Source organism: Paramacrobiotus metropolitanus, unplaced genomic scaffold (assembly GCF_019649055.1).
Source record: "Paramacrobiotus metropolitanus isolate TYO unplaced genomic scaffold, Prichtersi_v1.0 Parri_scaffold0000006, whole genome shotgun sequence".
Lineage (NCBI taxonomy): Eukaryota > Metazoa > Tardigrada > Eutardigrada > Parachela > Macrobiotidae > Paramacrobiotus > Paramacrobiotus metropolitanus.
The window spans coordinates 1,597,891-1,618,394 of record NW_026570226.1 but is presented as its reverse complement, the minus strand read 5'-3'; the positions used below and the strand labels follow the sequence as shown (position 1 = coordinate 1,618,394).

General features: G+C 41.0%; 5 protein-coding genes across 7 annotated transcripts; 2 read left to right on the top strand and 3 right to left on the bottom strand.

The window, feature by feature from the left end:
• Positions 1–3,976: 3,976 nt before the first annotated feature.
• Positions 3,977–6,117, top strand: LOC129582022 (uncharacterized). Its single transcript, XM_055473392.1, has 2 exons — positions 3,977–4,522; positions 4,670–6,117. Exon 2 carries the CDS (start codon positions 4,822–4,824, stop codon positions 5,683–5,685), a length of 864 nt encoding a protein of 287 aa, XP_055329367.1. The 5' UTR covers positions 3,977–4,522; positions 4,670–4,821; the 3' UTR covers positions 5,686–6,117.
• A 265-nt stretch (positions 6,118–6,382) lies between these two features.
• On the bottom strand, positions 6,383–9,949 carry LOC129582020 (syntaxin-16-like). Of its 2 annotated transcripts, XM_055473390.1 has the most exons (8): positions 9,836–9,949; positions 9,396–9,689; positions 9,216–9,340; positions 9,056–9,108; positions 8,306–8,593; positions 7,494–7,630; positions 7,267–7,416; positions 6,383–6,823 (listed from the first exon to the last, which is right to left on the bottom strand). In XM_055473390.1, exons 2-8 carry the CDS (start codon positions 9,495–9,497, stop codon positions 6,641–6,643), a joined length of 1,038 nt encoding a protein of 345 aa, XP_055329365.1. In that variant the 5' UTR covers positions 9,498–9,689; positions 9,836–9,949; the 3' UTR covers positions 6,383–6,640. The 2 variants fall into 2 exon arrangements, with proteins under 2 accessions (XP_055329365.1, XP_055329364.1); XM_055473389.1 differs by having other exon boundaries at positions 9,396–9,945.
• Positions 9,950–11,185: 1,236 nt separating this feature from the next.
• On the top strand, positions 11,186–14,201 carry LOC129582015 (uncharacterized). Its single transcript, XM_055473383.1, has 6 exons — positions 11,186–11,539; positions 12,335–12,378; positions 12,472–12,537; positions 12,844–12,898; positions 12,978–13,649; positions 13,766–14,201. The coding sequence occupies exons 1-6, from the start codon at positions 11,216–11,218 to the stop codon at positions 14,012–14,014; spliced, it is 1,410 nt and encodes a 469-aa protein (XP_055329358.1). The 5' UTR covers positions 11,186–11,215; the 3' UTR covers positions 14,015–14,201.
• Positions 14,202–14,203: 2 nt separating this feature from the next.
• On the bottom strand, positions 14,204–18,879 carry LOC129582009 (uncharacterized). Of its 2 annotated transcripts, XM_055473374.1 has the most exons (7): positions 18,013–18,069; positions 17,916–17,949; positions 17,374–17,605; positions 15,701–17,078; positions 15,151–15,434; positions 14,621–14,906; positions 14,204–14,527 (listed from the first exon to the last, which is right to left on the bottom strand). In XM_055473374.1, the coding sequence occupies exons 3-7, from the start codon at positions 17,513–17,515 to the stop codon at positions 14,431–14,433; spliced, it is 2,187 nt and encodes a 728-aa protein (XP_055329349.1). In that variant the 5' UTR covers positions 17,516–17,605; positions 17,916–17,949; positions 18,013–18,069; the 3' UTR covers positions 14,204–14,430. The 2 variants fall into 2 exon arrangements, with proteins under 2 accessions (XP_055329349.1, XP_055329348.1); XM_055473373.1 differs by lacking the exons at positions 17,916–17,949; positions 18,013–18,069 and adding an exon at positions 18,749–18,879.
• Positions 18,122–20,388, bottom strand: LOC129582021 (uncharacterized). The gene is made up of 2 exons (XM_055473391.1): positions 19,312–20,388; positions 18,122–18,893 (listed from the first exon to the last, which is right to left on the bottom strand). The coding sequence occupies exons 1-2, from the start codon at positions 20,231–20,233 to the stop codon at positions 18,787–18,789; spliced, it is 1,029 nt and encodes a 342-aa protein (XP_055329366.1). The 5' UTR covers positions 20,234–20,388; the 3' UTR covers positions 18,122–18,786.
• Between the last annotated feature and the right edge of the window lie 116 nt (positions 20,389–20,504).

The window sequence follows — 20,504 nt, the reverse complement described above, 5'->3', positions numbered from 1 at the left end:
GCAACAACTGGGCCAAATCAGTCCCGTTTAATTTGTATCTTCCTCAACTTAGATACAAATTTAAAAATTCCTCAATTTAGAAGTTATGATACAGAAAATATCTGTATTCTGTACGGTATAATGGAATCGCAAGTTATCATACAACAAATAAAGCAATGGTCTAACATTGAAAGTATAAAAATTGATAAATATCTGCTTGGCTATTTTTATATATCTAAACTGTGAATGTTTGCGAAATTTGGCTCACCGAGATCGTCCACGATGTGACAACACACGATTTAATTGCTGCAGTTTTTGTAAACTTTTCAACAACTCCACATATTTGGGATCAGTTGGCTCTAGCTGCAGATTAGGCATGCCTTTCTGCATATCGTCCAAAAACATATGCGCCGGCGCTGCTGCACTGCGCCGATTGTAACCCGACTGACGAAATTCTGAAGCCGACACTACCGGTACACACAGGAAGATGGCGAGATATGCATAAACACAACACAACATCAGCATGTTTCCTTTACCGGAACGCATAATTAAATTTTGCTGTAAAGCCCGTAATATATATTGTTTAACAAACGGTGAATAATGCTTTTTCAGTAATTACAATGATATAATTTGTCAAGCTTTGCTAAACATCGGCAATGCAAATGCAATTTCGATGTGCATACACAGTACTCGTAAACGATTTTACGCGCCTTCAGATTCAACATGCAAGTATAGAAGTATTATGGCATTGAAATGTCAAGTTTACTCTAGACCATCAGGGAGATATTCTAAAAAGGTAATCCCCGCATCTTTGCATTTTAAGCTGCCCCAAAAGCCCAACAAAATAACATTCGTGCCGAGTCTAAGCGGCCAGTTTCCATAGAATTCATTAACGTCACAACCACATCAGCGTGCACGTACGCATACATAAAAGAGCACGCATACGACATGCAAATTGGAATCTTTAAACTGGAGTACAGCGTCGGGATAGGAGACAACCAAAGGTAATTAACAGAAAAACTTAGACTCATTGGAAAAAGCTAGACCTTTAGAATGCGGGATGTCCCTCAACAAAGAGACTTAATGGAACGCCGGTAGCGTATGGGCACGTCAATTTTTAATAGGCAGAAAAACTCTCCAATTGTTCATTTATGCGTTTTAAGTAGTCTTTACATAAAATTGTGTCCTAACGAGCTACTATTCTCAAGCAACGTCGGCTGATCTTCGATTTTCACCCAACAAAATTCAGAGAACAGTGCCTCTACTGGCTCTGCATAACTGCCTTTGTAATACACTGATTTTCACAAGGTCGTCAGGAAGATGTTCACAATGTTGGCGATATTTGAGTTTTGCTGGAGTGCGAAAAGAATGCTCAAAGTAGCTGGCTTTCTAATAATCGGTGTATGTACGTATTTCTTAATTGCAAGGAAGTTAGTGTGAAGGTTTTGTAACATGTTCGTACAACTGTTAACTTGAACTCACTTCTGCAATACACTTGCAGATACCGCGAGCACAGAGTTAGGTATGATTAAACCAAAACAACTTTGGAATATAAGCATTAGAATGGATTTACTGAAACATAATTTTATTTACAAAGTGGTACAGGGTGTAGATACATATGTATTGTACTTACTTGTAAGTACATACATCTTTCGTCATACTTATGATTTGAATATATGTGGCGGTGTATATATCTATATTTCAACTGGAATGTACCTTGCGTTCTTAAGTTATAAAAAAGGCCATAAAACATTAATTAATTTTTGCACTATCTAATGCATAGACATTTTGCATCATTATACATTTTATAATTGCGTTACAGTCACAAGTGTTCAGCACACCATCGGATGCATTTTTTACTAAATAAAATTTGATAAACATGTAATGCTTTATGCTAGTAAATACGTTGTATGTTATTTTACTGCTTACCGTGGTCGACCTTTGTGATTGTAATACTCCGATAGCTCCTGTACCATTCGTAAACTGTCAGCTAACACGGCCAACTCTTTTCGTTTTGCATGAGGAAAAGGGCCGAGATTTTCCATAATAGCAACATCCCTGAGCAACAGTTGCAAAACTGGACGTTTCGGGAAGACACTGTGAGATCCATAGTTATAAGACGGGGCGTGATTTTTGGTAGCCAGTGATACCGGCGCAGCAAATATAAACACCAGAAAGTGATATGTCATTACAATGCTCAAGCCGCCGGATGCGCTCATTGTAGCCACACTTTTGATAATCAGAGCTTCAGAAATCCAGCAAAAAAGAAGAGCCAGAGAGCCGTAGATTGTGGCGATTTGAGCTTACACTAATAAAGGCCAAATATTTTTTCTATAACTGACCGTGCATAGTGCCACAGACGTCATGGACTCATGGATGCTGTTGGACTTTAACGCTTGTTAGTGTCTAACGATAACGTTGCAGTGGGTGAAGCAGCTGCGAGCATTTAACTATCTTCCTAATGATCATTGCATTGTATACAAAATGGATAGATTGCAGTCTGTTGTCAATAATGTACGTATATCATCCGTAATTTCGATGACCCCAATATTTATACGCGGTTCCTGAATAATTGGAGTTAGAGATAAAGGTCATGCAGTTTACCTTGGGTATTTCGGCGACGGAAAAGACTGTTTCTAATCAAAAAAGTGTATTTCAACATTTCTAATGCGGTGGTATGCGTTTGCTGCTGGAATTTATAAATCAGGGTAATACGTAGTAATATTCCGGTTATCTGTATAAAGGCGATCTGAGTAATGTAAGCAGTATTACATAAAAACGGTAGAATTTGTCTCACGAAATTGAACCTAATCAATCCGAAAGTCGATGACATACTTAAATCCGGCCTAGCTATGTATAACGTTATGTGGATACCGTATAAAAACAGCCCTTTTAAAGGTCAGTGCAACGGTGGAGCTGGATATTGGCGTTACAAAAGAAATGTAGATTTATTGAACTGCGGTTCAATCCTGTAATTATTTTTCTGCTGCGCATCTTATTTGATTGTCACGAACTACCTTGCTATGTGCGAAGTGCACAAGCCATAAAAGTCCTCCGCCATATTTTTAAAAAAGTAATGGCAGCATTGTATAGATATATTGCTGCTAATAATTCAACAATTGATGCAGCTGGACAGTTTATTACTAGGTGGAAAACAGTAATTTCACTGACCCACACTTCTATATGAATTAATACTTCTACTTGAAAGCTCCAATTACCATTTATAAAAAATACTGGAGCAGCACCACGTACCCATACTTATCCCAGTACCACGCGGTATTAATGTTATTACTTATATATTAGCGTTTCACAACAACCTCGTCGCAAGACTATAGACAATTTGACAAGCGAGCTAGATCTGTGGCAGCTTTATTTTCGCTCTAAATTATTCTCCAAGACTGTTAAGTATATTTATATTCTGTGGACGAGATCATTCACAAATTATAAAATACTCTCACAACATAATAAATAAATAAATACTTCGCACCGGTACATCACGCTTTATAAATACGAATACAGCAGAAGTTGGAACTGCGGATTATTAAGCAATTATACTTCGTATTCATATATTGTCATGATATTATCTGTATGTCATTTCCGATCACTCGGACGTTTGCAAAAGTGGGGTCAGTATTATATTATAATTTATTTCGACTATGTAAAATTGCGACAGAAATTTAAGTGTGCTGTATCAGAACTGGAATAGAAGTACGAGTACATACATGAAACAAAGCGTCCCATGTCGGTTTAGAAGTTGTTACAAGTACTACTAAAACTGGACAATACGAGAGCACACTTGCTCCTGAGCACCAGCTGTAATTCCCCTACTGCGCTATACTCCATGCTGACGCAAGTATAGGAAGTGCTTCCCCGATCGATCAAAACCCCTTTAGACACATCTTCCTGATCTGGCAGGACTAACCATTGCGCCACATCATGCCGTTTTACGGCAAGAGTACAGTATCAAATAAGTGCACAGTTGACGGGAGGTCACGCTTGTATAATGTGTGATCGGCTTAGCTTTTGTAGTCTCGGCGGTTCACATGTAGGATACTGCTATATGTACTTGCTTGATTATTGGTTGTCGCGATATAAACCGCTACGCAGATTTGCCGACGTGCCACCGAATACAACATACAGCTGGTGGCGCTTATTATAGAAGCCGCACTGATTTGGCAGCCATACTTCCGGCCCCGTCAATAATAAGCACAATTGTGTTAATTCGGCACTGGGTCGGCTTTATGGTTATTTTCTGTTTAGCGCGGCATATATGCATGCTACCGCATAACGTTATAAAAGTGCTGACAAGTTAGTTAGAGAAGAAAATGACACATCACCGCTGATACACTTGCACATGGTATTTTTCCGCGGCTTGTTGCATTTTCTGGATTATGGTGAGCCATACATAAGTATGTGGTCTGTTGAGGCAGCCGGATTCACATAATTAATCATGCATAATGACCGGAGCAGACGTTTGACATGATTGTGAATTGATGCTGTTGTACCGATCTGGTGTGGCATCTGTGTGTTTCCAATCGATCGTGTAAGCAGTAAAAGTCGCATGTTTATGTACTGTACTTTCACCAGTTCTTCGACATATGTTCAGTCGTATTTACAGAAATCCGTGTCATGACTTTTTAATCGCTGTAAATTTGATTATGCCCCTTGATACAATTTGCATATTTTTTAGGACATTTTCGGATTGTATTCCATTTGTGCAACCGGCAGCCCCGCATCATTCATCAGCTTTTTAATAAGTACTTATCGCATTACTGTTTTTATTTTATTCCATTATGATTTCTACGATGTTTTGATCTGGGTAACAAACCAGTTGCTGTGGGAATGTCGTCAAGAAAATCCCGAATAAAAACCACGAAGAGTCTTCCCGACCTGAAGGCCAAACAGGCCCGCACGATGCCGACATCAGCGGCCATCCCCATTAATAACCATCACAATGGGCGACCGGCCAGCAGTACACCCGGCGATGCGAAAAGTCTCCTGCCATATAAAGAAGAGAATTACTGCTCCAAAGTCCTCATGGGATCCTGGCAGGAGCGTCGTATTACCGAATCTCTCCCCAAAGTCCCTTTTGAAGAGGCCTACATGCTGGGCGATAAGGCGACCGCCGAGACGGCGACAACAAATGGCCGCCAGCCGCGCCCGGCCTCTGCTTGCCCGCTTACGCGCAAAGACTGCCTGCACGACGCCATCGACCACGCATACCGTGTCAGTCGTAAGGAATTTTTAAAAAATAAAACCCACTTTAATTCGGAATCCGTGGACGATGTGCACCACCCGGAGCCCGGCACCCCGGCCAACGATCAGGGCGCAGCCAAGCACACCCTGTACCATCAGACATACACACTGCGTAATCCCCGCATAACCGGCAGCCAAGTGCACATTTCTGCGGTGGGCGTGCCGGAGATGCAGTACGGATTGGGTGCGAAGTTAACGAAGAAATGGGCAAAACAGCGGGAGGACGCTATGGATCTGACATGGAAGAGCACGTATCAGGCCACATATCCGGCCGATCAATTGATCCCGGTTGAGAGGAAATATTTGAATTCCCGATGGAGAACACAAGAGGGATGTATTGTGATTGGGAATCCGCGTACAGCGGGTACTGTACATGTGGACAGCGAGGCTGAGCCTGTTCAGTCTAACAGGCCGGTGTCACGGAAACAGCCACGCTCAACACCATGTTAAGGCTGCTAGACGGCACATATTTTGACCTTGAAGACCCTTTGATTGAATGCGTCATCTTCGGGTTGGTGGGCAGCTGCAAATCTTTGAGGGGATTCTTTAAAACGGGGGCTCTGCTGTTTTTGTATTGATCTCACTTTTCCAACCATGCAGGAAGCTTTGTCGGTACAGGCGTACGAGTATAGTAATGCTAGCGGTTTTATTTGTAATTTACGTTTGCTATTCTTGCTGTTTGGATAACCCGTGATAACAATTGTTAACTGTTGACATAGTCAGGAATAACTTTTATAAGATTTACGCCATGAAGCATTGCTGATATAAGTGGGCATATTTAATGCAATGTAAAATGAATGCGTTTCGTTTAAAAAAAATTAAAGGTTTATTCCCTAATGATAAACTACTGTGTGGTTACCCGATCTATACCAGTAGGTTGGCTTTTTCAGTTGCATCCTTCTGACGTGAGCAACTAGATAAATTCAGTCATAACAATACGTATTCTGGAATAAATGCCAACTTTTTCTTTAATCCAACCTCGGACTAACTACTTAATTAATAAGTTAATGAACTTGCAGATTTTGTAACAAAATGTCGCCATCCGCCGCGCCGCAATGATAAGTTTGTCCCCACGCTATTTAATATTTTGTTAAATCAAGTTTATACAGTTTGCAGTTCACTGCAGGTGGAAGCACCGGCATTCGCGCAAAGACGATTAAGCAATCGTTTCGGCAAAAAGTATAAATATTTGAATTTAATCGAATTTGCGAAGTTTTATAATTTTAAATAAGTTACTAAACTACAACAACATCCGGAGATTCCATTCAACCGCACAAAGTATCGACATTCGACAATCTCACCAGGCAAATTAAAGGAACCGTTGATTCTGGCAAGTGTTTAACAAACAATAATAAAATTACAAAACGAAAGCCCACATTTCTGACACTGTAACCACGCACAGCATTCAAGACTTAACGACAATCAAAATAATCATTAAAAACACAATTACAACAGCTAAAAATACTATACAAATGAACTTGCGGTTTTTTCTTTGGTAATTTTCGGCTTTCTGCAGCTGCTGCAAGCCAACTGCGGTTTGTCCAGCCGCACGATCAACGTTATAATCGATCCGATCAACAACAGTTCCCTACAGAACAGTATCCACAGAATAAAAAAATTATTACACCATTAGGGAAGAAAATCAATAATACAGACGATCAATACTACCGAATACCGATCAAACCGCAGATTTATAGTGCTCATATTATAGTCACATCACATGACTCGCCCTCGTACAATCTTTTGGAAATTTTCGAAATAATGCTACTACCACTTCGCTGTTACTGTAAAAAGAGTAAAGCGAATTATCATACTAAGGAGCAAGTCAGGTCAAAGCAAACTGGTATAGTATATGCAAACCAGTGCAAACGGGTAAGTAACGAAACCGGTAAACAACCGGATAATAGCGAAATTAAAGAACCAGCAAAATAAGATGCAAAGATGTTCTATAACGGCATTTGATCTAAGGACGCGAAATGATAAATCGTACATCTAGTAAACGATGTAGCGGAAAAAGCATACTGATTTTACCTGTTCTACAACCATCATGGACAGATCATTAAAAATTTCGTTGAGTTCAGTTATGGACTTGACTACTTCGGTAATTTGTCGTTCACGATGACGGGCCATCTCGACATTTTCTTCATGAATTTGTAGCTGGCTCGTAAGTCCCGTATTCCCCTGAAATACACAGATCCATTAATCAATTTGATTCATTTCCCAAACGATGGACTCGAACGATTAGATGTGAATCCTACACGCTGAAAAACAGTCACATCTTCCGCATCATCATGATCCTCTATTCCATAGCGATCTGAGAATAATCCCGTTGGACTAGATTTTGTCAGTCGACTGCCGAAATACTGTTCTGACTGTTGTTCCCGTTGCCGCATGCCTAAAAAGCGTTGGAAAAAGTCATAAAGTGTACACCATGCTACGCAACTACTGCTGCTAACTTTTCCGAAAGCCTACGTGAACGTGAAAAAGAGTGTGAAAAAGCGGAAACAAATCCGTCCAAATACTGAAGCAATATATCCTTGTATTTCGGTGAATTAACGGAAATACGTAGCATAAGCTTATCCGAGAAAAACTTACTAAAATTTTACCGCACACGTTATCTATTAAATACCGCTTTTGCCGGAAAAATTAGCTGACAAAAAAGGTATTTTTCTTCTTTTTCCTTACCTGTTAAAATTCGCTTCACTAAGCACAAGTACAAGTACAAAATATACAACGTATATAAAATTTTACTTTTAGTGTGCAAAAGATCAAACCGCAGATAATGAATGCGCAGCTTCTCTGTCCATGAATTGTGGTCGGATAAACGATAACGTCATGAAGTCATAAAGATACTATGGAAATGCGTATTGCGAACCACAAAAGACAGTGAAACATCATCAGGAAGGAGTGGGAAAACAAGTGAGCCAGAAACCGAAATTTAATTACCGCTCGAAACGTTGTCACAGCATGTGAAACAGCACTCATCCCAACTATCGGGCTTGAATTGCTCGATTTTCCTTTAAACTTAATTACTCTTCCCGGCCTGCCACAGTTTACTTCAAGGACTTACGCGCCAAATAAGCGGATTGGCTTTGGCGGAATTCCGTGGTTACTTCTTGCAGCTCGGATACGATAGACAGGATAATGTTTTTCAGTAAACGCTCTTCCTGTTTGGAGGAAAAGGACTGCGAGCGTTTGCGGTATGTTTCGGCTTGACGCTGGAGCTGGTGAAGTTTCCGTGTCAGATCCTCGGACAGCTGCTCAATTATACGCTCCTCCTCTTGGGATTTCTCATTATCATCAAACAACAGAGCCGGCCGTGTCAGATGTTTGTCATGACAAAGATTCAGTTCCTTAACTAATGCAGAAAAACGAGTAGGAATTAATTAGCGTTGACAAGCCCTTACGCTGGCATCTGCCACCGAGCACCATTTAATCGAAAAAAGCTATTACAATGCGCTCAAATAACAATTTACGGCGAAAAAGCGACAAATAATTCTTTTAAAAGAGATTAATTGCATTACTACAGATACAGTAAAATTACTATGATAGTATACCTTCGAAAATGCATTTCGATTTATTAATTTGTACTAGTACAGTGGTATAGAAAAACACTATTGGCCATAAAAATGATAAATGATACAAATCACATAAGTAGTTAGTTATAAGTAATAACTAAATAAAAACAGCTGGATTACCCTACTGTATAATAAGTGTATATGTATTATGTATGTATTCGCTATGAAAATATTTACGACAGCGTGACATTCACGTTATGATATTAGCTGCCAGGTATCGGAAATCATTTTTTTCAACTCACTTTCTTGGCGCAGAAGATCAATTTGCTCCCGGAACTCAGGAATCGTATTAACCCTAACAAAATATTAATGTAATTAAAGGCCATAGTTATTGCATTATTCAGGCAAAATATCAGTTCTGGGATATTAATTTTGACAACTGATATCATTATCTTTACACACCAGTCAGGAGGAGCAACAGCGCGCGAATATGTCACAGTTTCGTCCAGCTCTATTTCCCCCTTTTCCAAGTCGATTTCGAATCCTTTCCTGGCTCTGCGGGGTACAAGGGAAACCTTGTCTTCTTCCTGAAGAAAACCTCTTCACCGTCCGCTATTTTATCACAAATATGGTTTTTCTCACCTGGCCATTGCGATTGTTCATCTGATCGGAGAACATGTGTAGTCGCTGGATAGCATTATTACGCATTAAATGAAAGATGTCAGTGAGATTTCGCGATGCCATGATTTATTCCAGATACAGTAGCTTCTCTAGTTGATTAAGATACGACGCAAGTCCAAGAATAAAAATCCTTTTGCTTACAATCTAATTAACCCCACCCGCAATAATCAACAGCGAAAGCACAGATCGCAGGATTCGAAATCACCACCGATCATGGATGGGTCAGGGTATCCGTATAACTTGCAACTTTGATCTCTGCGAAATTCAAAGATGTCAAAAAATTACCATCATTACAAACAAACTTCTGCGCATACGGCTATAAATATTGTAAATTCACTAAATTGGTAATTAACAAGAAATGGCCCCAACAAACACATCAGCCGCCATACGCCGCCTCGTACAAAGATTATCAAATTTTGGTGCATCACGGTGCATCAGCAACCATACTGCCAACAGAAAAAGGGAATACGAAACAGGAAGATCAAGAATCCCGTATGCAGTGCTATGCACCGAGCCCACCGCCAACTAATACGCAGGGCGCAAGTGATTCAGTAGTAAGACCAAACAACGAACTGGACCCTTCAGGCGGTTGGCACAACAGCAAGATGGAATGGAAACGGTACTAAAGGTACTGTACTGTACGCCAGTGTACGGTACGTAAACGAGGTGACCGGCAACTACCGAAATAGAAATGAAAACCAAATTAAATGCTAAAGCTGTCTGATTTAAAAAAGTGGACATTTTCAGCATTACGTTAATTATGGTTTCTAATCTGATTTATTATACTCATATTGCTATACTATAACACTCTAATATGCAATAGGCAACAGCCATCAAAAATAGTACCAGTATAAAGTTCAAAGAAACCGTCTTCGTCTTTCTGACTGTCTTTACATTTAATGGTTGGCCAGGCTCATCCCATACTAGTCCTGTATATCACCCTAGACGGAAACGAACTACCTGATCCCCCAAGAAATAATAATAAAATTAAAAAGGTTCAAGTAGGTGTACGCAATGAGAATAGTCTGTCATTTATTCCAAAACTTGTAACATAAGTGATTGCCGCGTTAATTATTTTGCAAAGCCGTTCTTGAATTTCTCAAATTAAAGTACAATTATTGATAAGTTTCCATCGGAAACACAAAACAATACGAGTAAAGTTTTAACTTTGCATCACGTAAACGCAACGCCAGTGTGCCGCATTCTGCATATATACTCGTAGATGCATAAATTGGCGACAGCATTCTGTAGTCACTATAGCATACTACGTAAAATAGGTACGGTAGTACAATAACTGCAATCGTTTTGGAAGCGCGGCACCGGTCTCGGAGAATGTTGCTATAGCACGTGCATATGTTTATGTTTCGACCAATGGACAGATCTGGCTAGCACCAGTTCCAGAGAGAGTCGTCCAGCAACATCTGCTTCGCTTTCACTACGTGCTCGTCATAGCAAAAGAGGTGCAAACCCACACTTCTGTGCTCCTCTGATGCCGTTCGAAGCCATTTCGAATGCTGCAGTTTACACAGCACTGGAAAATAATCCAGTTTTCCGAGTAAAGCATTGAATGCTTTACGGCGAAATATGAAGTGTTAGAATTCCAGATAACCCTTAATAGCGCTGTATTGTACTTTGTGGATATTGTAATATCCTTTGCACAAGATATCATCGAGGCCACTACTCTCGTATTCACGTAAAGGGCTGGTGATTTAATTAATGTATTCGAAAAAGTGACTTGTTAGTATTGCGACAGTTCGTTAATTTGGTTGCGGTAAGAAATCATGGAAAGCGATCAGTCCAGATCTCCAAATGAATCACAGGATACCGCCAACAACGCAGATCCTGTCCTTATTTCACCTCCAACCACTTTGCCGTATGAGGACAACATCGGTCATGGTCCAAATGATCACCCGACAACTGATGATGCAGAACGGGAAAAGTGTGATCCTGTATCAACGAAGCCAGCTACATCATGCGCGCAAATATCTGATGACCAGCCGATTAAAAAACGGAAAGAGCGGTCGCCATCTGAACCGAAATATGGCGAAGACGGCGAAGAAATATTCTACGTGGAAAAGATTCTCAAGAAAAAGACAACCAAAACTGTAATGTCCTGAATTTGTAGTTTAATTAATAAAGAAAAGATGCCGCATTAATGATACTCAGTAAGACCGCAAGAATACGCAATACTTTCTAACATCTCAACACTAATTTTTACTTTATTGGGTAACCGAACTACCGAAAAACATACGTGGTCGAAATGTCAGGGCACCACCGCAAATAATTAAATTGGTCAAGAAGTTTTGCTCTATTAATTTATTTTTACAATTCTGGTAGGGAATTTCGGTGTACGTAAAATTAAATCCATTTGCTATGACTTATTTTCATAGGCACATATATAAGTACGTTTTGCATGGTTAAAATCAAGACGAAATTTCAGATACGAGTATGCGTAATTTTAAACTTTCCGCACTGTTAAAATTTTAAAAATATCAGAAATGTACTTCAAAATGTGCCACTAGAACTGACTTGTCATTAATTGCAATTTTAAAGCGCTTGTGTATGTCCACTAATCCACTGGTGACTAATGCATGCTACAAAGTATAATAACGTAATCCGTCATATAGTTATATACTCTGCAGATAAAATGCTTAAATATTGTACGTATGCTTTTGTTACAAGCTTGTGCTATTAATCTGTTTCAGTAAGTATGTATTTGCTTAACTGGCCAGTCACTAATAAATAAATATGAATCGTGTTTAAGATTGCTCATAATTTTTACATGGGAGCGTTTATTTCTTATTGGGCCAGTTCTACGCAAGATCGCTTGCTATTTTACGATTTACACCCTCATTAAGTTTACTAACAAATGCAGCTGTTCGAATATCCTTTTCTTGCAGGGACAACCGCTATATTTCGTGAAGTGGAAAAATTATTCTGAGAAGTAAGAACTGAACTGGTTTAAAATTATGACTTATAATAAGATTGTGATGTGACTCGTCAGCAAACTTTAGTAAAAGGTTTTATTTTTGTGCAGATACAACACCTGGGAGCCTCCGTCGAGTTTTAACAGTGCTTCTGTTATTCGGCAGTACGAAAGAAAGTGAGTAATAAATTTTAAATTAATAATTATTTACTAATAAAATTGAGTTCTTACATTTACTTATATAACCGCCCACAGACGTAGGAAAGAAGTCCTAAAAACATAAATTATGCTGGCCCGCGTACAGAATCGATAGTGTTACTAATGGATTGTGAACTGTTTTCTTATTTTTCTACCTCTGTCATCTGTACCTGCAAAGTACCTAGTAGCGGCATCGATGCGGAAGTCCAGAACTATGGCACTGTGGCCTGCCGACACGTTAAAATCAACTGACTTGATAAACAAGTATCGTCAATATTATTTCAGACTGCAACGGGAAATAAAAAAGAAAGCTGAGCGTGCTCGGAAACGATATGTAATGGTTAGTACGTACGATAGTCATCTATATACATAATTCGACGTAACATCCGAAACCAAAAGGGCATGACTTCCTTCTACAGGCGCGAGATCCCGACCCGGACTATGATGACGTGCCAAAGTATCTAAAAACTAAGAGAATCCAGAAGGAAACCAGTACCGGTTCGAGAGATCAGAGTGAGGCATCTGAGCGAGAAAAGGTCACTGTCAAATGTGAATCGCCCAGTGTGGCTACCGCTTCCCACCAAGACGGAAAGGCAGCACCAGAAACGTTTTCGATTGAAAAACTTATTCAACAAGAAACGGCCAGTCTGCTACTTGTCGAAGATAAACCTGTGCTGACAGAAGTGGTTTCCGCCACCTGCAGCTCTCCTGGTCATCCTAAGGATCACGATGCGCTTGATGGGGCACCAGAAATCAGTTGCACGCAGACGTCCACCGTACCAGAATCAGAAAATAAAACTCAGCCGACCATAAATTCGCATTTTATGGAGCTCTCGGCGGAGGATCTACAGAGGATTGAGCAAAGGAAAAGAAGTTATAAATGCGCCAAGAAATCCGTAAAATCAGAAAAGAAGGTCAGGCAAAACGTAATTAACGACGTTGCTATCGGAAATACTGTGAAGACAGAAAATTCCCTAAATGAATTTGCTAAACCGAAAAAAGCATCGAAGATCGAAGCGCTGCTACTAGTCAAGCGGAACAAGTTAGTCAATGCAGATGTGGAAGCACCTACACTTTTCGGGAATGGACAGGTTAGAACTAAATTGTATACTGTCGTTTTATACTTTTATCTATTAAGTGACAAAATTTTGTCGTTGTTCTTATGTTGTTAGCAGTTTGTGTTGAAACTGTTCCTTTTTATTAATAGTCTAACAACGTGGCCACGGTTTTACCGGTACCCATTCGAAAGGCTGCAAGCAAGCAACCGTTTCAAAATCAGCCGGTAAGCGCGGCCATCTACGTATCGGATGACGACAGTTCCGGAGAAGAGTATTTCAATGATGACCAAGACGCCATTTCGGAGTTTACCGTCATTAAAGACGGTACTCAAAGTATTGTTTTCGAGGAATCCCGATCTCGTTTTACTGGTTTCAAAAATCCCTCCACCCATCGATGATTATCAGATATTTTTACAAACAAACCGATTTTATTCAACAGATTGTCGCTCCCACATGAACAGAAACTAATGTATATAGGTAAAGTTTTTTGGTACGGCTTGCATTGTTCTCGTATATTACTAGACTGTTGTCGTACACTGTCACGAATGTTAGAAGCAAGGATGTTTTTCTTGTATTTCCCTGCCAAACAACACTCAAAATTTGTTCTCCTTGTCTGGATTATTACACTGTAAATTTAATTCAAGTGTTTCTCGAAATGTACATACCAGTATAACAAAAGCTTCAAGCTAGTTAGACTGGATCCTGCAGTACTATTTAACCATGAGCCTCACCTGGACCAAATGACCACTTCAAGGAAGCCACATAACAATCAATATTAATACTACTTCTTTCATTTCTTGTCAGCCGTCGTGAATCACTGTAAATTTCGTTTAATCCACTGCACTTGTTTGCGGACGTTGGTGTACACTGACGGCATTCTCACGGATTCCGTTGTCCGTCCACAACCCAACCTGCAAATTTATTTACACCAGATTTAAAATGTAGATGCATCATGCATAAGTACTTTGTACCGAACATATGGCTTATGGCGCCAGGATGCTTACCCCCATGTTACAATGCCGGTCAATGTGAACCTCTGTGGATCATCGGCGTCCAGGGCGCAAATCAGCGGACTACCGCCGTCGCGCATACATGTGTCGCCCACACCCAATCCGTTGGCGTAATTTTGGTCCCGGCTCAGTGTACAAAACATTGACGGATCCAGCTTATAATCAATAGGCATTCCGCTATAATCATTCATAATCATTTGGCAGTTAACCGGTCCGGTAGTGCTGTTAATCACTTGCACTTGAGATGAGCGCAAACGTCCATAGCTTAATGGATTAGTTGCTGAAATTAACGAAAAAACATCATGAATTTAATATTTTTCATATTGTATTGAGCGGAAGCGTATTAGCAATCGCGTCAAAATTAATCCCACCCTTCACATCCGCAAGATAAACCATATTAATTCACAAAACGACACCTAGACATTAGTTCACAAACAACCGGTTTTGCCTGCACAGTCATATAGTGGCCGCACTGTATTTTCACTTTAATTTTTTTGTTTCCTGTAATATGTGGCAAAACTTACTGCTGGACAACCCGTATCCAGTAACGAGGCACGTAGAATCAATTCTCAGTGGTCCAGTCCATGATTCTGGCAGGCAAAGCGCACATGAACAGTTATTTGCTGGCACGCTATTTGACAGCCGTAATACGGCAATATCGTTGGACAGAGTCTTGGAATTAAAAGCATCATGGAGTTTCACGGACGATATCCCAAATGCTTGCGCGCATCCGCCAACCGGAACGTTCTTCACATCCGTCGCGCCAAAAATTACTCTCAAATTATTAGCCGTTTTGTCTCTCTGGAAACTAGAGGCATAAAAGCTGAATCACATAATCTGAACTGCTCGCGTGAAATTACAAAAATTTAAAAATCTCTACGAGTAGACTTAGTGGAATAGCTAACATTTACAATAACATTCAATTAAAAACATTAAATATACCAAAAACATACCAAAAAACCATACATACCAAAAACACTACAGATAGTATGTTATATGATTACTGTGTAAAATTTTATTAAATATTATATAAAGTCAAATTATGACATTTAGATACCGACAAACACGAGTTACCGTTGTATGCAATGTGCCGATGTTATAACATGGATATCATCAATCAGCGCTCCACCACACAAATATTCGTTCCCGAGAAATATCGCCGCTTGCCAGCAGAATTCCCCATCAAGCGCCTTATCTCCGTTCAAAATTCTCGACACCCTCCGATTCCCAGATTTGACACCCAGCTTCCCACAGGCCTTCATCTCCCAGCTGAACGCATCTCCTTCCGACATCACTCGGTTGACAATACCGGATGCCGCATCCAAACCCCGGTCAACGGGGTTATTGGAGTTTCCAATAGTCACATTTCCTTCATCTTCGTTCCCCGGCACTTCATCCGCCGACAATCCATTCCCTTCCTTCCGCGAGGCAAAATGATAATAATCCGTGGTCTCCTGATCAGGCGCCCGCCGTGCGACAAAAGCATATCCCGGTGCCAGTGTCGGTCGCGAGATCCGAGGCGGCAGAGCCCGTAATGCCGTTTTCGGCCGCCAGTAGCAGCACAGCTCTGACTCGGCACAATCCGTATTCCGGCTATCCACGGCCATCTTATTACAAACTCGGTTATTAATCACATCAAAGTTGTTGCGACAGAACCCCGTCAGACCGGGTCGACCAGTCGGCTTGCATAAACGTTCGCGTTTTATTGCCGCATCAAAGTTCTCAACAACCGGCTTCAGCGGTACCGCTGCCGCATCGGCATCCTTTTCAAAGGTCACCGGCAGCGGATCAAAGGGACCTTGATTGGCCACCGGTGAGATTCGGTTAAAGTTATCCACCGGTGGAAACTGTGGCAGCAGACCGTTGTTATCGTAATTTGAGAATGAGATCGCCGGTAACGGTGGCAACGGTTCGGGTAACGCAGCAAAACTGGCCGGTTGCGCCATCAGATTGTTTTGGAAGTTGTTCTGGAAGTTGTTGAACGGCGTCTGAAACTGGTTACCGTATCCGTAACCGCCGATACTCCCATCCCGGCTGTTGTAACCGGTGAAACCGTTGTAACCACCCACCGATGGAAAGGCGCTATGTCCCCCAAAATCATTGTAGCCTCCGACATTCGGGAGATTGTTGAACACGCCCATTGGAGCACCGATCCCGTTAAAACCGAAACCCGGACCACCGCGGAGACCGATACCATATCCACCGAAGTTGTTGTGGTGGTATGGTTGGCTATTCCCGCTAAAAGCACCATATCCGCCTAACGGAAGGCCACCATCGGGAATGGAGTTTATGGCGGGATAAGGAAGAGTGGAAAACGTCTGAACGGCAGCGAAGGGTGGGCCACCAATATTGCCGACAGCCGGTAGGGAGGGCAGTGGAATTTTGGGAATCTCGAAACTGAAATCGGCACGGATTTGCGGCGGGTCAGGAACGGGGGGAGGAGGAGGAGCAGCTGATATTAACAAACACGTTAAATATTATAAAAATTATGTCATCGAATAAAATTATCCAAAACTGCGAGAAACAGTAACCCACGACAACCGATAAGCCATGCAAAAATTACTGCTTTCCTCTGAAAATTGTTCAGTAGTCCAACATACGTATCGACAACAGCAGTGATGACAGCATTCTTGGTGGCAATAAAAACAGTTACTAGAGCATATGTTGATTCAGCCGGTAAAAAACAATTTCACGATATATTTGACCATTGTGTGCATCTTAAGCACCTAGCCTCATTCGTATCTCACCTATCTTCAGGTTATCCGAAGGCGAATCGTAGTATTCCTTATCCCAATCATTAAATGGATCATAAAAGTATCTGTTATATTTGGCAACAATCAATCGGATCTGGATACAACTGAACAGGAATAATGCGCTGCGAATCAGCATTATTCCTTAGTGCTACGGAAGCCGGACCGTTTACAAAGTTCAGCACAGGTCCACCAAAAGGTCATAGTAATCCCGATATATAATCCAAACCTGAAATGCCACTTATGTTGGTCCAGCACAATGTAAAGCACGAGTGCAAATATGAATTCAGTCAATTGATTATACAGAGTAGCCTGCCGTTAAAGTTTCGCTTCAGTGCCCTACTGGTGGACCGGCAAAACAATATTGTTGCAGGCGGATTCATGAACGAAAACCCAGATTGTGACAAAGGATAACAGAAAGTAGATGAAACCAGTTATCCCGCTAGACAAATCCCGTTTACGCATTTTTGCTAATTTGGAGAATAAAACGTCACAATTCACACAAAATCTAGTTAAAAGTAGAACAATACGATACAGACCATATCCTTTTGCAGCAGAGATGCACACCAATAACTGCCCAAGCATAACAATTAGATCAAGTTCAATAAATTATCAGAAATGCGGTTTGATACTGACTCGCAGTGGATTGCGCACACAGCGGCCGGCGATCGCAGTGTCATTGTGCCGAGGAATGACGGCTACGACTGGTAAAAAACGTAATTTTAACCGCAAAGTCCACAATGATTAAACAGAAACGTTACCGGAAGTTAAACTTTACGCATATCACCTTTGACCAGGTGGTGAGTATTATTGTTACAAAGCGACGATGTACACTTTTCATAATGTAACTTTGCTAAAAATAAATTAAATGCAAATTACTACTTCAAGCCGCGAAACAACAACAACAAATTACAGATGTTATGAATGCCAAAAACGCACAAAATAAAAACGGAGCAATTACTAGAGCTTACTAAAAGCTGGGTGGGAGGTTTCACTTGGGCCAGTTAAAGGTAATTCAGGCCTATAGCGAGTATATAATGCCCAGTGATGCGCAGCAATCACCTGCCGCACCAACATCTGTAATCTCTTTGAAAAATAAACAGATCCCAGACAATAGATTAATTTCCCAACATCTTCATACCGAGCGGATTTTCATACAAGTAGTATATAAAGGTATTGTGGCCAATAATCTCAAGCCCCGATGAGCAGCTCACGAAGTTCATCACCAATATCGTGCCGCAATACAATTAGCAATTATTAAAGAGGGAATGTACTAATAACGGTCATTAGTGACATTACTGAATGCAACAAACCCACGTTTTCAGCTTAATCACAATTTCTGACAGGAAGACCCTGGTAGATTAACGCTTACATGGCTGACAAAGCGCGACTCAAGTTCACCAATGCAGTTTATTCTATCATGTCCAGCATATCACAGTATTTGCCATCAACATCCATCTCAGATTCTCCTTTATGAACGGTAGCCCTCTCTGGAACCGAAGGATCAAATCCAGCTTCTGGAAATAGAAAACGATTATTAAAGCCAGCAATTATATAAACCGTAAATTCCTATAATATATACTCGTATAAATGCATGCTGTACATAAACCATTTGCTCCTACCTCGAAATACTGGTATGGGTGCGAGCATACAACTGCGTTAAAATTACGCAAATGAAATCGGCAAAAAAAGAATGAAAATTTATACACACGCAACCAACTAAAAGACAGAAAATTAATCTGGACAACCAGAACAACAATTGGGTTACTGTGTTTCGCAGTAGTCGGAACTCACATACATAATGTGACCCGAGCAAATATATCGTGTATATATATCTATATAAGAACATTAAAATACGCAAAGAGAAATCCACATACGTACCTGCGGTAACGTAAATTTTTGGAGCTACATACTTCATAAAATAGTTTACTGCACCTTGCAATCCAGTTCTTTCGGACGATAGCTTCCTTTCCGAATACTGTTTCTTCATAGTTTTTCGTTCATCTTTCCGAGCAACAGTGCGCACGTTGACGCCGCGCTGTGTCCCGAAAATCGCACTAAATGTCGTATCCCGCGTCCCGTCTATCTGCGTGGCTTCCATGAGATTGCTCAGCGTGATGGATTTCTCGACATAATACGCCACGTCTTCCGCGTCCGTAATCGCCAGCAGCCAGCCGTCTTCCACAAGAAAACCCATGGCTTCCATTCTGTTTTTAACCGTGGTTAACTCTTCTCGCACTGATTTACGAAAGGAACCGCTAACTCCTGCCGTCCGAGAATTTCCCGGAATGACCGCGACGATGGTGGTTTTTTCACGCTCCGATATACTTTCGTCTACAGAATTCTCTTGTACTGCGTGCTGAGATGATGACTCAACAGGTGTACCATAAACAGATTTCCTTGAGCGCAGAGTGTTGTTCAAAAGTTCTTTTGTTGCATCCCTAGATTGCGTTTCTGTCGCCGGCTCTGCTTCATGCTTAGCACGCTTTTCCTCGGGCATTTCATAGTGAGACAGGTGTCGCTTGGACGGAGAACTCCACAGTGGTGGTTCTTTTCCGAGGATTACCAGTAATCGCAGCTTGGCGAGATATACCAGATGCAAAAACGTAAAGAGCTGCCGATGATGAAGATCGCTGATTACGCGGTGAATATACCCGGCAGATTGCCATTTGCAATCCAGATCCCATCTGGTTTGCTCCAGAAGATGCACAATATCCAAAACGGAGAAACACTGCACAGACAGAGATGTGTAACTTTCCAGCGGCAGAATCTGCACGATGGTGGTGCCTGTGGGATCGACGACAGATAGCACGAAGTCTGTGAAAGGTTTCTTCAAAGGTGGAACGCTTTCCGTCATCCTTTCACAACCTACACAATGAACTATGATGCATAACGCGAATACCCAGATACATAAACCAGACCCAAAATCCCTGAGAAACTAATACAGAAATTAAAAATGCGCTGAAAACAGAAAACATCCAAACGGAAAAGTGCTAGTATCTGTATCATTGTAAGTACTTTAGGCAATTTCCTCGTGAGTTTTGTTAGTTTGCGACGCCCGCCTGGGAAGGCGTTTATGAGAATTTTGACACCGTAGTGCGAAGAAAAATTATTGCGACAAAAAGTCG

Excerpts from the sequence above, each read along its gene's own strand:
- LOC129582022 (XM_055473392.1), top strand. The coding sequence starts at position 4,822 with ATGTCGTCAAGAAAATCCCGAATAAAAACCACGAAGAGTCTTCCCGAC.
- LOC129582020 (XM_055473390.1), bottom strand. The coding sequence starts at position 9,497 with ATGGCATCGCGAAATCTCACTGACATCTTTCATTTAATGCGTAATAAT. Across the intron at positions 9,109-9,215 it reads GCTGTTGCTCCTCCTGACTG|GGTTAATACGATTCCTGAGT; the intron begins GTGTGTAAAGAT and ends ATATTTTGTTAG. Across the intron at positions 7,417-7,493 it reads ATGTGACTGTTTTTCAGCGT|GGGAATACGGGACTTACGAG; the intron begins GTAGGATTCACA and ends TGTGTATTTCAG.
- LOC129582015 (XM_055473383.1), top strand. The coding sequence starts at position 11,216 with ATGGAAAGCGATCAGTCCAGATCTCCAAATGAATCACAGGATACCGCC. Across the intron at positions 12,538-12,843 it reads ATTCGGCAGTACGAAAGAAA|ACTGCAACGGGAAATAAAAA; the intron begins GTGAGTAATAAA and ends ATATTATTTCAG. Across the intron at positions 12,899-12,977 it reads CTCGGAAACGATATGTAATG|GCGCGAGATCCCGACCCGGA; the intron begins GTTAGTACGTAC and ends TTCCTTCTACAG.
- LOC129582009 (XM_055473373.1), bottom strand. The coding sequence starts at position 17,515 with ATGCTGATTCGCAGCGCATTATTCCTGTTCAGTTGTATCCAGATCCGA. Across the intron at positions 17,079-17,373 it reads TTCGGATAACCTGAAGATAG|CTGCTCCTCCTCCTCCCCCC; the intron begins GTGAGATACGAA and ends TGTTAATATCAG. Across the intron at positions 15,435-15,700 it reads TCGGCACATTGCATACAACG|TTTCCAGAGAGACAAAACGG; the intron begins GTAACTCGTGTT and ends TTATGCCTCTAG.
- LOC129582021 (XM_055473391.1), bottom strand. The coding sequence starts at position 20,233 with ATGACGGAAAGCGTTCCACCTTTGAAGAAACCTTTCACAGACTTCGTG. Across the intron at positions 18,894-19,311 it reads CGAAAGAACTGGATTGCAAG|AAGCTGGATTTGATCCTTCG; the intron begins GTGCAGTAAACT and ends TTCTATTTCCAG.